We start from the raw sequence: 13,081 nt of genomic DNA on the forward strand, positions 1-13,081 counted from the left end.
CACCACAGCATCACCAGACCATTGGTGTTTTAGCTGTGCCCAGAGGTGAAAACGGAATTAAGTCTCGACATGCCATAGCTGGCCTGTAGGTGGGAAAACTACGCCTTAATGGCGATTTAATTGTGAAATGATTTTTCCCTAAAATTATGTAGAATTGCTCCCGACAGTCCTGAATTTGGAACTTATCTTTCCTATACATTAAAAACTACTTTTATACCTGTAGGCATCCATTAAAATAGCATGGTTTCTAGTTTAATGTAGGTGCTATCCTGCAACTTGCTTTTGACTCAGCATCAGGTTTCTCAGAGTGTCTCAGAGTATGGTGATTTATGCCACTCTGGTTCATTCAGTGAAAATCCTGGGTACCATTGTGTGAATATGCTCCATTTTCCCTCCTTTTGATGAACATTTAGTTGTCTTACAGTTGTGTGTGGCATCAGTGTCACAGTGAAGTTCTCTTGCTGTCATCCTGGGTACAGAGCATGTTTGTCCCCAGCCTCAGCTGAGTCCCAGAAGAGGACTGGCAGGGTCAGAGTTCGAGAGCATCCTCAACTCCATCAGGAGTTGCTGAGTGGCTCTTCAGAGTTCCTCCACCCCGGGCAGGCTGTCAGTTCCTGTTCCTCCTCATCTCATCTCCACTTGTGAATGTCAGGCTTCAAATTTTTACAACTTGTAAGGGGTATGAAAGAGAGCTTCCTTGTTCCATTAATCCCTCTTTGATTATAAATGAGGCTGAGTTCCTATGAAGTGGCTATTCAAGTTTCTTCATCAGTGGAAGTACCTATTCCTGGGCTTTGTCCTTTTTTATTTTTCATTTTTGGATTGCCTGTGTTTTCTTACATACTTTGATAGGAAACTTCTAGATGTGGACACTTTGTGGATTGTATATGTGGCAGCTGTCATCTTCTAGTCAGTGGCTTATCTTTGACCTTTGTTTTTAGCATCTATTGATGACTAGCACTTTCAGTTTTTAATGGAGCTGTATTTATCAGTCTTTTCCTTTATACTCAGTGCTTTTGTTGAGTCGTATTTCAGAAATCCTTCCTGAGCTCATAAAGATATGCTTGAGGATCATTTTACTTTTCTGGGCTATTCCCTGGTTGGCAGTGGTATTTTCCGCGCCTGCTCTGCCAGGGGACATCTGTTTGGAGCCTGGGGCTGGCTGCAGAACGATTCCCAGTGACTGTGGAAATGGTTGCCCTTGTCCTGGTCACATGGGCTGAACTTGGGCTTGCAGCACAATCCTCCTTCTTGACCCCATGGCTGTTTCTGAGAGCTCCTGAGGTGCTGTGTTGATTGGCCCTCTCTTAAGCCTAGCTTATCGCCTGGCTGATAAAACTGGTCATAAAGCTATCCTGTTTCCTCCCCTTCAGCTTAGTTTTGCTACTCTCCTGCTGAGGCTGCTGCTGGGAACTGGACAAGCGGAAGTCACAGGGCCAGGTTGGCATGGGTACTGCTACTCTGGGTTCCCCCCATTCCTGACCTTCAGCTTGCCCTTGGAGAGGATGTGGATGCCAGTGAAGAGAGGGTGCTAGAGGACCTGTAGAAGATCTTCACTTATGTGCCAGTCTTCCAACCTCCATTGATCTGTTTTGGTTTTTCTTTGCAGTACTGGGGATTGAACCCAGGGCCTTCACACTCACTTACATTCCCAGCCCATTTTATTCTTTTTTGAGACAGAGCCTCCCAAGTTGGTAAGTTACTGAGGCTCAGCTGGATTGGGAATCCTCCTGCCTCCCCTCGCCCCCATGCTGGAATTACAGGCAGGTGCCAAATCCATTGTGTTTTGAACACAAAGTATAAATGGGTTCAAGGTAGGTTTAGACAAATTCTCAGACTTTAAGAGGGCCAGAACTGGACAGGTGCTTAGGGGCCAGCAGATTGTGTTCTTCTCCCATTCAGACGTCATTCGTGTGTAGAGAGTCTTCAGGTGCCCGGCCTCTGTAGTTGCTGAGACACAGGGCACAGGACAGCCATGGTCCCTTCCACGGTGAGCAGAGCAGCCAGTGAACAACAGGCTCATTTCAGTGTGCTGGGTGTGCTAGGACAGGGAGGAAGCGCCTTGGACTGGACACCTTTGTCATTTCTTACTTCACACAGATCTACTGTCTTACGGCATAAGAGTTGGTTGGCAAGTGGACTACAGCCAGCCCACCACCTGTTTTTAGACACTCTCCAAGCTGAGAATGGATTTCACACATTTGGATGGTCAGGAAAAGAAATCCCTATCATTTGCAATAGCTTTTGATGATAGGGAACACTAACTTTGAACCTCAATTAAGTGATAATGTTAATTATCACCCCCTGGAAAAATTCCATTATTTTTCATGGTAGGCCTGTATTACAGGAAATTATTCTCCATCATTATGACAATATTTTGAATTTCACCAATAGACATTCTGTGGGATATTATTTTTCCTCTTATGTAGCTACGTGCATGGTATCCTTCATTTGCCTCTTGACCCGCACAGCAGCTGCATTTACCCTCTGGCTCTTTGCTGATCTATTCTAGCTTTGTGACCTTGGGCAAATTTCTTCTTCATTCCGTTTCTCCCTTGGCAAAAATGGGCAGGGCATCCATTTCATGGGGCTCCTGTAAGAAATGAAGAAGAGCTGATGTTAAACTCCTGCCGTGTGTGTTTTCAATCAATGTTAGGTCTTCCCTAGTGAGGAGTCAGTAATAATCAGCTTGTTGAGGGGTGTTGAAGGGAGCCCGAGGGATGCGGATGGAGGGGTGGGAACAGGTTAGGCAGGGCTCACCCTGTAGGTTGGTGTCGTGATGAACAGCATCTTCCAGTGCTTCTGTCAGGCCCCGATCTGGGGACCTTGGCCCCAGAAGGGCTGTGTCCCCATGGCTCTCTAGATGCCCACTACATGAACGCCATTCTGACATAATTTGCCTCATGAAATGCAATGAAGCATAACTAAAAAATGTAAGTAACAGCTTCAGGCCCTTAATGAGGCTATAAATACGGGAGAAAAATAATTTATAAAGCTATCTCCTGGTGAAAAACTGTCCTTTTCCTAAACCTCTTTGCTTTCTCTTCGCTTGCTTCATTAATATTAGCCATTGGCTCCCTTTGCTAACTTGTTTTATAGGAAGGAAACAAAGCATCGATCATTTTGTAACGCTTGCTGCATCTCACTGTGTGAGAGGCACGCCATAAGCTGTGTGGTGTGCTGAAGCTGAGCAGATAGCTAGGCTGGCTCACCATCACTAAGGTGGGTTGTTCCATCCATAAATTGTTTGTGCTGCCAGATTTCCCTTCAGGATCATGGACAGTGTGAATATGAAATCTGTAAATATCAAGGGTCAGCAGTTCTGGCCTGAACCCAGGGGTCCTTTTATCTCTTGCTAGCAATTTCTCTGGGTTGTAGCTTCCTTGAATAGGTGGGTAAACGGAGGCAGGGATTAGTGGAAGGAGCTCACAGCGCAGAGTCCAGACTGGATGGGCTCAAGTGCTTAGAGCCAGAGGCACATCCTTGTCCCAGACTCAGACATCCTTGAATGATTGCTTCCTTCTTGGTGACAGCCAGAATGCTCCCCATAGCTGACATCTAGCATGAAGTAATGTGTTTGATGAGAACGAAGTGGCCCTGGAAAGAAATAAACAGGACAGATGTCTCTTGTTCCATCCCATATGGATGCCACCATTTGGAGCAGTCTAGAGTCAAAGGGACCTTTGGGGATTTTCTGGCAATGTTCACAAACAAATCATGCAGACTAGCACACTAGGTGGCCTTACCTGTGCCTGTGGGTGGCTTGTGCATTTGTGTGTGTGTGTGTGTGTGTGTGTTTCAAGAAGCAAGTCACAGGGAAAACGTGTTTTTCAGTGGCCTCATAACACTAAGGAGGTTGGCTTCAAGCCCTAGGCAAGGTTGTTCATTCTCTGGAGAGGTTTTTGGGAAGCTCTGTTTAAGATCTGCAAAATTGAACGCTAAGCCGGATGAGTGTCTGAACATGGGTATGTCTTTGTGTCTTGCTTTGCTCTTCACTGAGCCTACAGACCCGATTGTCAGGGAGCAAAGGACAAGAATGAAGGCTGTAGGGCAGAAATCAGAAAGCAGGGCCCGTTGATGGGTTGCAGATGTCAGTTCCGTAGGGCAGCATGACAGGGGTTTCCCTAGAGAGAGAGGGAGATGAGCTGAGGGAGAGAATCCAGAGGACACCAGCTGGTGGTATAGAATTCCCATTTCTCAGCTGGAGAAATCCACATCACTAACTGTGTTCCTGAATGATTCCGGTGGAACCTAGCAGCTGTGGGAGTTTTGGTAGTTGCCTCCCTTTTGGCCCCCTTGTCAAGTGTAAATTTGTGGATGCTGGAGATTTTGGAAGAAGCTGCTATAGCAGGCTTTTTGCCTTTGTCCAATGGGGGAGGACTTGGATTTGTCCTTTTTCCCTCATTCTTGGTACAGATGGTATAGTTATTTTAAGGAAGTGATGTGTTGCAGTGAAAATGGGCAACTCTTTCATTTTTCAGCTTAATGAAAAAAAGAAGGAAGGAGGAGAAACTCCAGCTAGCCAGCTTCGTGCTAATGTTTGTCTATTTTGGATTCTGAATGTGTCCCATGACACTGAGATGGGATACATAAGCCACTAGGAAGTCCTGCTGTTGAGTTAAAAAGATTTCTAACTTCTTTTAAAGCAGACAGGGTAGTAATTTACTTGTACACGTCCAGATACCCACCGTGTCCCCCAGTTTTAACCACATATGTGCACATCCCACTCACATACTAGGGCCCTGGGGCAAGGGTGGGTGGAACTTTCCAAGGAAAGGTCTGGGGCTGGGGAATAAGTTAGTAATGCAACACTTGGTTTTTGGATGGTCACAGATGTTTGTTGGGGACCTGTGGAGTAACAGGTGCCTGAGATACAGCTTAATTACACAGGGCCTCTCTGCCTGCATGGAGCCTTCTGTGTTATTGGGAGATGGTGCAGGCAGACCTATGAATACAAATTAGGATAAAGGAAAACACAGAAAGTGACCAAGAGTGAAAGACAAGGGGACCAGCATTAGCTTGGGTGTCCGTGCAGGGACCCAGACATAGTGACTTAAGCTGAGGTGTAAGGGGCCTGCTTAGCTAGCTGCATTAGATTGCTGGGGCTCCTGGAATATGGTGGTGGTGGTGGTGGGCGGGGCTGAAGCAACGGGAGCTGTGGGAGCTGATTGGGCCACAGTGTTGAAGGTGGCAAGTCTGAGATCAAAATATTGGCAGGGTTGGTTTCTTCTGAGGGCTCTGTCCTTGCCTTCTAGGTGGTGTCTCCTCCCTGTGTGTTCGCCTGTTCTTCCATCTGTACCTGTTGGTGTCCTAATCTTTCTTTTAAGGACTTCAGTCCTACCGAACTAGAGGGCATTCTTGACCTCATTTTCACTTCCTTGGCGCTCTGCAGATCCTGCCTTTAAATACGAGATCCTGTCTTTAAATACGAGTTTGATGAGGTTGTCATTTCCCTAAAGCACCTGGCTGTGTGCCCCCTGCATGCATAGGCATAGGACTTTCACATAACACATTTTGGGAGGACAAAATCAGGACTCCTGGAGGTTGACAGGCAGCACATTTGGAGGCCTCACAGCAGGCGAGACGTTGGTGGGATCGAGGAGAGTATTCCAGGAGAAGTTGCAGAAATGGACAGGGGAGGAATCATGCTGGACTTTGCAAACCAGTGCGAGTTTTAGATTTTATCAGTTACATTTAAAAATCTCAGACCTTGTGAAGAGAAGGACCCAGAAGGAAAGGATGAGAAGTGTTAGCAGTTGGTTGAAGTCAGATTTCTCCATTTCGGTGCTGTTGGCATTTGGGGCTGGGTGGGCCTGTGTTTTGGGTGCTGACCTGTGCTCTGCAGGATGCTCAGCAGCATTCTTGCCCTTTGCCTCCTAAATGCTAGTACCACCCCATCACATCATGACACAGAAATGTCTCCAAACACTGACGAATGCTCACTGGTGCACAAAACTGCCTTCTTTCCAGAACCTCTGGTTGAAAGGGGGCAAGAGATAATGGTGGCTTGGATTGGGTGGTGCCAGTTTAATGAGGCAAAGTGGATGGGGTTGAGGAAGGTTTTGATGACAGAATTCACCAGATTTAACTTCTCTATGCTTGGTTTCCTCTAATGTTTTTAAGTTTGATGAGGTTGTCATTTCCCTAAAGCACCCGGCTGTGTGCCCCCTGCATGCATAATGGAGTTGCTCAGAAGGCTGGAAAGAATGTGCCTTTCGGTTATCACTCACCAGGCTCGGGTGCCCGTGGCTGGCAGGGCCACCTGTGTGTAACGGACATGGTGTTTAGTCTCTGCATCCTCCCATTCATTTGTCAAGTCCGTGTGCCAGCAGCCTTATTGACTCTCAGAGCAAGCACTTTACAATCTAATCTGGCCAATTTTCTGCTTCTGGAAATCTGTTTATCAGAACAAGACTTCACAGTTGTAGTGACTTTTCCAGGGGGTTTGCCTTCAAGGAGCTAGATCTACAACAGCAAGCGCAAGTGATTTCCAAGCAAAACAGAGCGACAGTCCTGCATTCCGCAGCCCCAAAGAGTTCCCTGCTTGCTGGTGATGTGGGGAGCAGTTGTTCTGGAACAGCTGGTGTGTGTGGGTGTCCTGGGCTGAGCATTTGGTGTCTGGCTAGGATTCTGCACCTGGCTGCCCCTTTCTAGGCTCCTTCCTGTCACACCCCCTCCAGCATCACGTTGCGAATCACATAGTGAATGGTTTTCTGTTCATCTTGGTGTTGATGGTGACTTTCTGGAATCACTTCAGAGGAAGTCTGATGTTGAGTCTGGGCTCAATGGAGCAAGATACCATAACTGATTACTGATGTCTGATTGGGTGATAGAATAGGAGAAATGGTAGCACAATACATTGCAATTCCTAACAGTCAGAGATACATGCTTTTCTATTTCAGACCCCTCCACCCCTGGGCCGGGCCTTCCTGCACCACCTCTTAGCTGACCCTGATTCCTAGGCCTGACGGAGCCTTACCTTTCATCTCTGTATGTCCATCCACATCCTCTGCAAACACCATCTCTCTCCTGGAGTCGGCCTTGGTTCCCTTGAATTTTCCCCATGAGAACACTGGGGAGCTTTCAACAGCTTTTTAAAGTAATGAAATGTCATGATCGATTTGCTGTTTAGAAATACCTTTCTGGCCACGAGAAGGGAGAATGGATTGGACTAGGGCATGACGGGAGCCAGGGAAGCCAAGCTGGCAGGTTGTGGCAGGCAGTGATCCTAGTTAGGGGCAGCAGTTGCTTGGGCTTGAGCGATGGAGACTTGATGGCTAGCCATTTGTAGGGGTGACAGAATAAGGAACAAGGAAGATTTCTAAGGTTTGGATGTGAGCAATTGGGCAGAGTGGCGCCCCCTGCTGTAGCTTCTCTTCTGAGTCCTCCAGTGAGCTGTGTGTGACAGCTCACTTCAGCAGGGAGACATGCATGTGTGCTACAGATCCAGCGCAGTGTGGCAGATGGTCTACCAGGAATATCCATGGCACCAGAGCTGGTGTGGTGCTGCTTTCCTACGCCTGTGTCCATTCCCATTGGTCCTTGCCTACTTGTTCCAGTTATAAATTATTTTTAGTATCACCCCGATAGTAGCATCACCAGACCACAGAGTATGTGCTTACCTGTGCTTGGAGAAGCCAAGGAACACTTCAGAGGGAAGGCAGTGGAGAAGTTGATCACTGAAGGGTGTGGGGGGATTTTCCAGGAGACCCAGTGAGTAGAAGTGTATCCCAGGTGAAAGAAATAGCACATAGAAAGGAGAATGGCAAGAAAGGGATGTGGTGAGGGATCTTCAGTATTGACATTTAAAGATGCTTCTGTTTGGCAAATCTTGAGAAAGAGGACCCTGGGCTCTTCTCTCCCTCTCTCACCTCCAGGCAGGTCTAGAAGCTCATTTCTCTTTACAGCCGTGGCAGTAAAATCTTTAGAGTGCATGTGTGTCTTTCCAGCCTGAAAGAAGGAGCCCTAGCTATGCCTGTCTTGCACACAGCACAAGTGTTTGGTCACAAAGGCCCAATAAACGCTTACTGAATGACTCAGAAGGGAGCCCCGGAGCTGTGTGTACCGAAAGACTGGTCTCTTCTTTCCTCCTTTTCCCCTAAGACTCTTATTTCCAAATGATTTCTTACCTCCCAGCCACTGACCACATTGGCTCAGGCTGATGAGATTGATCTGAACCTGGCTCCCTGGAAAATCTGCTCCCAGGATTTAGAGGGGATGAGTTCCGCTCTCCTCCCCAACTTGCCATTGTTCCAGCTTCCTGTTTGCTCTCTCGACCAAGGGGAGTTTGGGTGGCGGCCTTGGCACTTTATGACTCTGTTCTGGGCACTGAACCTGAACCTTGGAGCCTGGTTCTAAGCCTTGGAACTGTTGGCAGGTGGGGGGAGTGCCGAGGGCAGCCTCTTGGGGGTTAGAAGGCCTGAGTTCACGTTTCCTCTCGGCCTTTCCTCCCCATAGGAACTCAGGCAGGTGGGTTTGTAGATCTGGGCATCCAGTTTCCCAGAGGGAAACGATCTCCGGGTTTTCCTGCCAACTCAACCCAATTCAGGGACTCTGTGCTTGTAGGGACTGCAAGTCTATGGCCTGTCAAGATCCAGGAGTCCGGTGTGCACTTCTGTCTGGAACTTTACTTTTTACCCATTGCTGCTGACTAGAAAAGAACATTTGGATTTTATATGCAATCTTTTTGGTAGGAAAAAAAAGTCAAAAAAATTTCTTTCAACCAGGAATTGAATTCAGGGCCTCGCACTTAAGCTACATTCCCCAGCCCAAAAGTCAGTTTTGGGCACCTGTTTTGTGTCAGGCACATAAGTGCTTTCCTTAATTTCTCCAGTTAGCCCTCTCGGGATCCCTAGCAGGGGGTGAGGCAGGTCTTCGTCCATTTGGCAAGTGGGGAAACTGAGGCCAAGAGGGGCAGAGCCAACTACTGGGGCTCTCACCGGTGCCATTTCAGCTGGGCTGCTGATGTGGTGTCTTCTGACCCCTGTCCCCTCTCTCCAACAGAGAGCCAGCTGCTCCCTGGGAACAACTTCACCAACGAGTGCAACATTCCAGGCAACTTCATGTGTAGCAACGGGCGCTGCATCCCGGGCTCCTGGCAGTGCGACGGGCTGCCTGACTGCTTCGACAAGAGTGACGAGAAGGAGTGCCGTGAGTGCCTGGCGCCGGGCTGCGGGCAGGGCTCAGCTGATCCCCAGTGGAAGGCGGGGGTCCCATCTGGCTTTCACCTTGCACACTGTTTGTTGCATGCGGGGGGGCTTGGGCCTCTGTCCAGCAGTCCTAGCCTGTCCATTCTGTCCCCGTGACCCAGAGTAGCATGATCTGTACGGAAATGGGTGTTGTTGGTGGAAGCCACAGCTGGGAGAGCAGAGCATTCTCCCTAGAGACTCCACTTCCTGGGGTACTGCTGTCACTTTTGCTTATGTAGGAGCCATCTGAGAATCCCTGAGGTCATATGGCTGCAATGTCTCAGGTCAGGACAAGCAAGCAGCAGACTTAGCATTGAACCTAGGGCTCTCTGTGCTGTTGACCTCCTTGCTTGTGGTTCATTGTGTTGTTTCCTTGATAATTTAGAAAGGTCCAGCATCATGTCGAGTATCCAGCGTGAAGTGGGAGCTTCCCCAGCCTCTTTTCTTTGCTGATTGGGGATAATCTATAAGGCGCACCTGGCATGTGAGTCAGGGACTTAGTGCATCAAGTGGCCACGCTCCTTGCCCCATGGAGTCAGCTCCTCTCCCCCACCCCCATCTGTCTCTGCAGAATGAGCCTGGCCATGGGTCATCCCCTTGAGCAACTGGCCGGTGGGAAGCACCATGCATGTTGGCCACAGGCTCACTCTAGGGTGACTTGGGGCCACATCGTGGACAGTAGCTCTTGGCTCCTTCGTGCACTTTGGGAACCAGGCCATGTGGCCTCTCTGACAAGAGGACTGTGCGTTCTGGCTCTGAACCTGATGTCTCTCTGGAAGACAGCTGAGGAAATGGCTGAGAACAGGACAACTTGAACTTTTAACATAGCTGTTATGGGGATTTGAGGCCCAGTCTGATGATGCACAGGAAGGAGCACTGGGGTTGGAGCCCACCCACAGGAGCCAGATGCTCCTTGCCACCAGATCTGTCCCTCCTGGCCTGGCTCTGGCCTGCCTGGGGGGCCCAATAGCCCCCAGGCCTGCTCCTGGTCCTCAGAAAAGTTTTGGAGATAGCATTGTTTGGGGGTGAGAATATTCCATTTTGTTTATCATATGGAATTTTTCTGAATAGACCACTAGACATAATACTGTTCCTTTTTTTGCAAAATTTCTTTTGAAAAGTAACTTTTCCCTGTTTCTAACATGGCTTCAAAATGGCTAGAAATTTAAAATTTCTCATTTGAGTTCCAGATGAGCCCTATCATCTGTCTAGTTTTAAGGATTACTAAACACTGTACAAGTACTGTATGTGAACCTGTGGACCTGCCTTTTTTGGGCCAAGGTGTGTTTTTGAACTCCAGTTAATGTGACAATCATTAGTTAAAAGGGAATATTTGGCCAGGAGAAGTTTGTGAAGGAATGCAGGAGGAGGAGTCAAACCTAAGTTGCATTCCCAGTTTTGTCTACAACAGCTACGTGATATTGGTAACTCCTGTAACATTCTCTGCCCTCTGTCGGCACAGCCCTGTGATTTTAGAATTCCTGCTTAAACTGGAAGAGGGAATGGAGACAGAATGTTAGGGACATGGATGGTGCCCACAGCTGCCTGGAGCTGTTTGGTTTTGTTGGATACAGGCTCCTTCTTATCTGTCCTCACCCTGTCACTTGCCCCGAAGGGTAGTAGAAACTTGACTGGCATTTATTTAGTCTTTTGATCAAAACATCATTTAAAAAACCATACATACATACAAATACATGCATTAACCTCTTCTCTGTTGCCCCTTCCCTTTTTTGTTTAAATTGCGAAACCAGAACACTAGAAAGATTAGACAGTATAGGGAAAAGAAAAAGTCCCTTTTCTAACAGAAATTCCACTTTCATTTTCAGTGTATTCCCTGTTCCACTCTGGGAATCGACAATGTAAGCCATGGAAAAGACTATCAGTGTCCATATCTGAGCCTCTTCTCTCTCTTTAGGTGGCTGAGTGTGCTTGGGAAAGTTTCTAGAATGTGCTAAACCTTAGCCATCGAGAGGGTTGAAGGATTCCCTAATACCTCAATTTCCTCTTCAAAGTGAGAACACTTCGGCACTTGCTGTGAACGAAGCTTTAAAAAGCACATGAAGCGTACAGCACAGTGTCTGCCTACAGCCCAATAAGTGGCTGGTAAAGATGAACTGTTATGTCGTCTTCATCAGGGTGTCCGTGAGGTGACCATCTGCACCATCTTTGCACAGATATTCTGGGGCAGCCAGGGTAGGATTCATGCCACCTGCAAGGGAGATGGATAGACTGTGTGACTTACTCCGGAGTCTTTTCTCTGATTCTTTGGGACAAGTGGGTGTTTCTGGGGATGAAGGTGAAGGCGGCCAGTGCTCTCACCTCGGAGAGGGATTGCATTGTGTACCTCGGGCTTAAAAAAAGAGAGAGTGGGGCCGGGGATTTAGCTCAGTGGTTTCGCTGCCTGCTGCGCAAGCGCAAGGACCTGAGTTCGATCCCTGGTACTCCCCCCCCTCAAAAAAAGAGAACAAATTCTGGCCCTTTCTAATGGGCAAGGAAGGGCTGGGAGAGGTGTCTCTAGGTGGGACATGGGCCATTGAGCAGCTCTTTTATGTCTACACAGGCGAAAAGTTTTCAGAAGACAGGAAGAGGTTTTATCGTAAGGTAATTAAATTACATATTGTACAGATTGGGGGAAAGGAGAGGAGAAAAACAAAGGCATCACACATTAGCATCTTGGAAGCTTGCATTCTGGCTCTTTCCCAGTTATAATTGTCATGGTTATGTAGTTTTTACATTTCGATTTTTTCCATGTAACATTTCAACATGCTAACTTTTTTTTTTCTGTTTTTAAAGTTTTCTACCATTTTTAATGCCTAGATAATAGTCCATTAATTTGGTACACTATAGTTCACTCATTACACTATTATTTATTATTCAGCATTCATCTTTTTTTTTTCCTTCCTGCTGTGCTATGGATGGAAGCCAGGGCCTTTTACAGGCTAGGCAAGGGCTCACCACGGAGCTCCACCCATCTGGTTTCCAGGTTTCGACTCCTGGAAATAATGTTGACTCTTGTGAAGGTGAGGAAGGACCTGACTTGCCCCATTTTGAGAACTGTCCTTGGGCTGGATTCTCAGTAACGAGAGGCCAGACCCAAAGGCCCTGGGAGCTGTTTCTGGCTGTGCACACAGCCTACTCGCTTGTTTTGCTAAAGGGCTGCACTTTTTTGCCCTCACTGGCAACCATTAAAAACTGGGACTTTATTTTAGTCTTGGCAGCACTGAGTAATATATTTAAGAAAACGTTTTTTCCAGGTTAATTTAATAGTTGAAACCCATTCATGTATCTTAATTTTCTGGTTTTTTCAGTTACTAAGGTTGAATGTTTTCCCATGCCTCTGTGTACTAGTTGTATTCCCTTGCAAAATATCTATTAATGGACTACAGTTAATATCTAACTTTGTTAACTCTTAAAATTTTCTGCCTTGTGCATCTGGGGAACCTCTCTTCTAAGTTTTGAGAAGAGAATCATTTTAGGATACTTCAAGTGCATTTCTGTTCTTGCTTAGTAAATTGAACTAAGTAATCATTTTACCCAAATCTCCTTCCCTCCCTCCCTCCCTTCTTTCTTCCTATCTTCCCTTCCTTCCTGTATTGTCCTTCCCTTTCCTCTCCTCTCCTCCCCTCCTCTCTCTTTTCTTTCCCTGTTTTCTTTCTTTCATAAAAAGAATAGAGTGCTCGCTTCAGCAGCACATATACTAAAATTGGAACAGTACAGAGAAGATTAGCATGGCCCCTGCGCAAGGATGACACGCAAATTCGTGAAGCGTTCCATATTTTTTTGGGCTGGGGATTTAGCTCAGTGGTTCCTCCGCCTGCCTCACAAGCACAAGGACCAGAGTTCGATCCCCGGTACCAAAAAAAGAATAGAGATACATTTTTGAAAAACGTCAA

At 47.2% G+C, this 13,081-nt stretch overlaps 1 protein-coding gene and 1 non-coding gene across 6 annotated transcripts in view; both read left to right on the forward strand.

Moving 5' to 3' along the window:
* Ldlrad3 (low density lipoprotein receptor class A domain containing 3) overlaps positions 1–13,081 on the forward strand; it is a 252,219-nt gene that overhangs the window by 68,082 nt on the left and 171,056 nt on the right. For all 5 annotated transcript variants that reach the window (XM_013075005.3, XM_021264343.2, XM_021264356.2 and 2 more), the window contains one exon: positions 9,004–9,150. In XM_013075005.3, the coding sequence (XP_012930459.3) occupies positions 9,004–9,150 (147 nt within the window). The remainder of the gene's footprint in view (positions 1–9,003; positions 9,151–13,081) is intronic.
* On the forward strand, positions 12,862–12,968 carry LOC147829552 (U6 spliceosomal RNA). Its single transcript, XR_015449038.1, has one exon. It is a non-coding gene; the product is annotated as a U6 spliceosomal RNA (small nuclear RNA).

Source organism: Heterocephalus glaber, unplaced genomic scaffold, assembly GCF_053883595.1.
Source record: "Heterocephalus glaber isolate CG9 unplaced genomic scaffold, H.glaber_assembly_v1.0 deba00000594, whole genome shotgun sequence".
Classification (NCBI taxonomy): Eukaryota; Metazoa; Chordata; class Mammalia; order Rodentia; family Bathyergidae; genus Heterocephalus; species Heterocephalus glaber.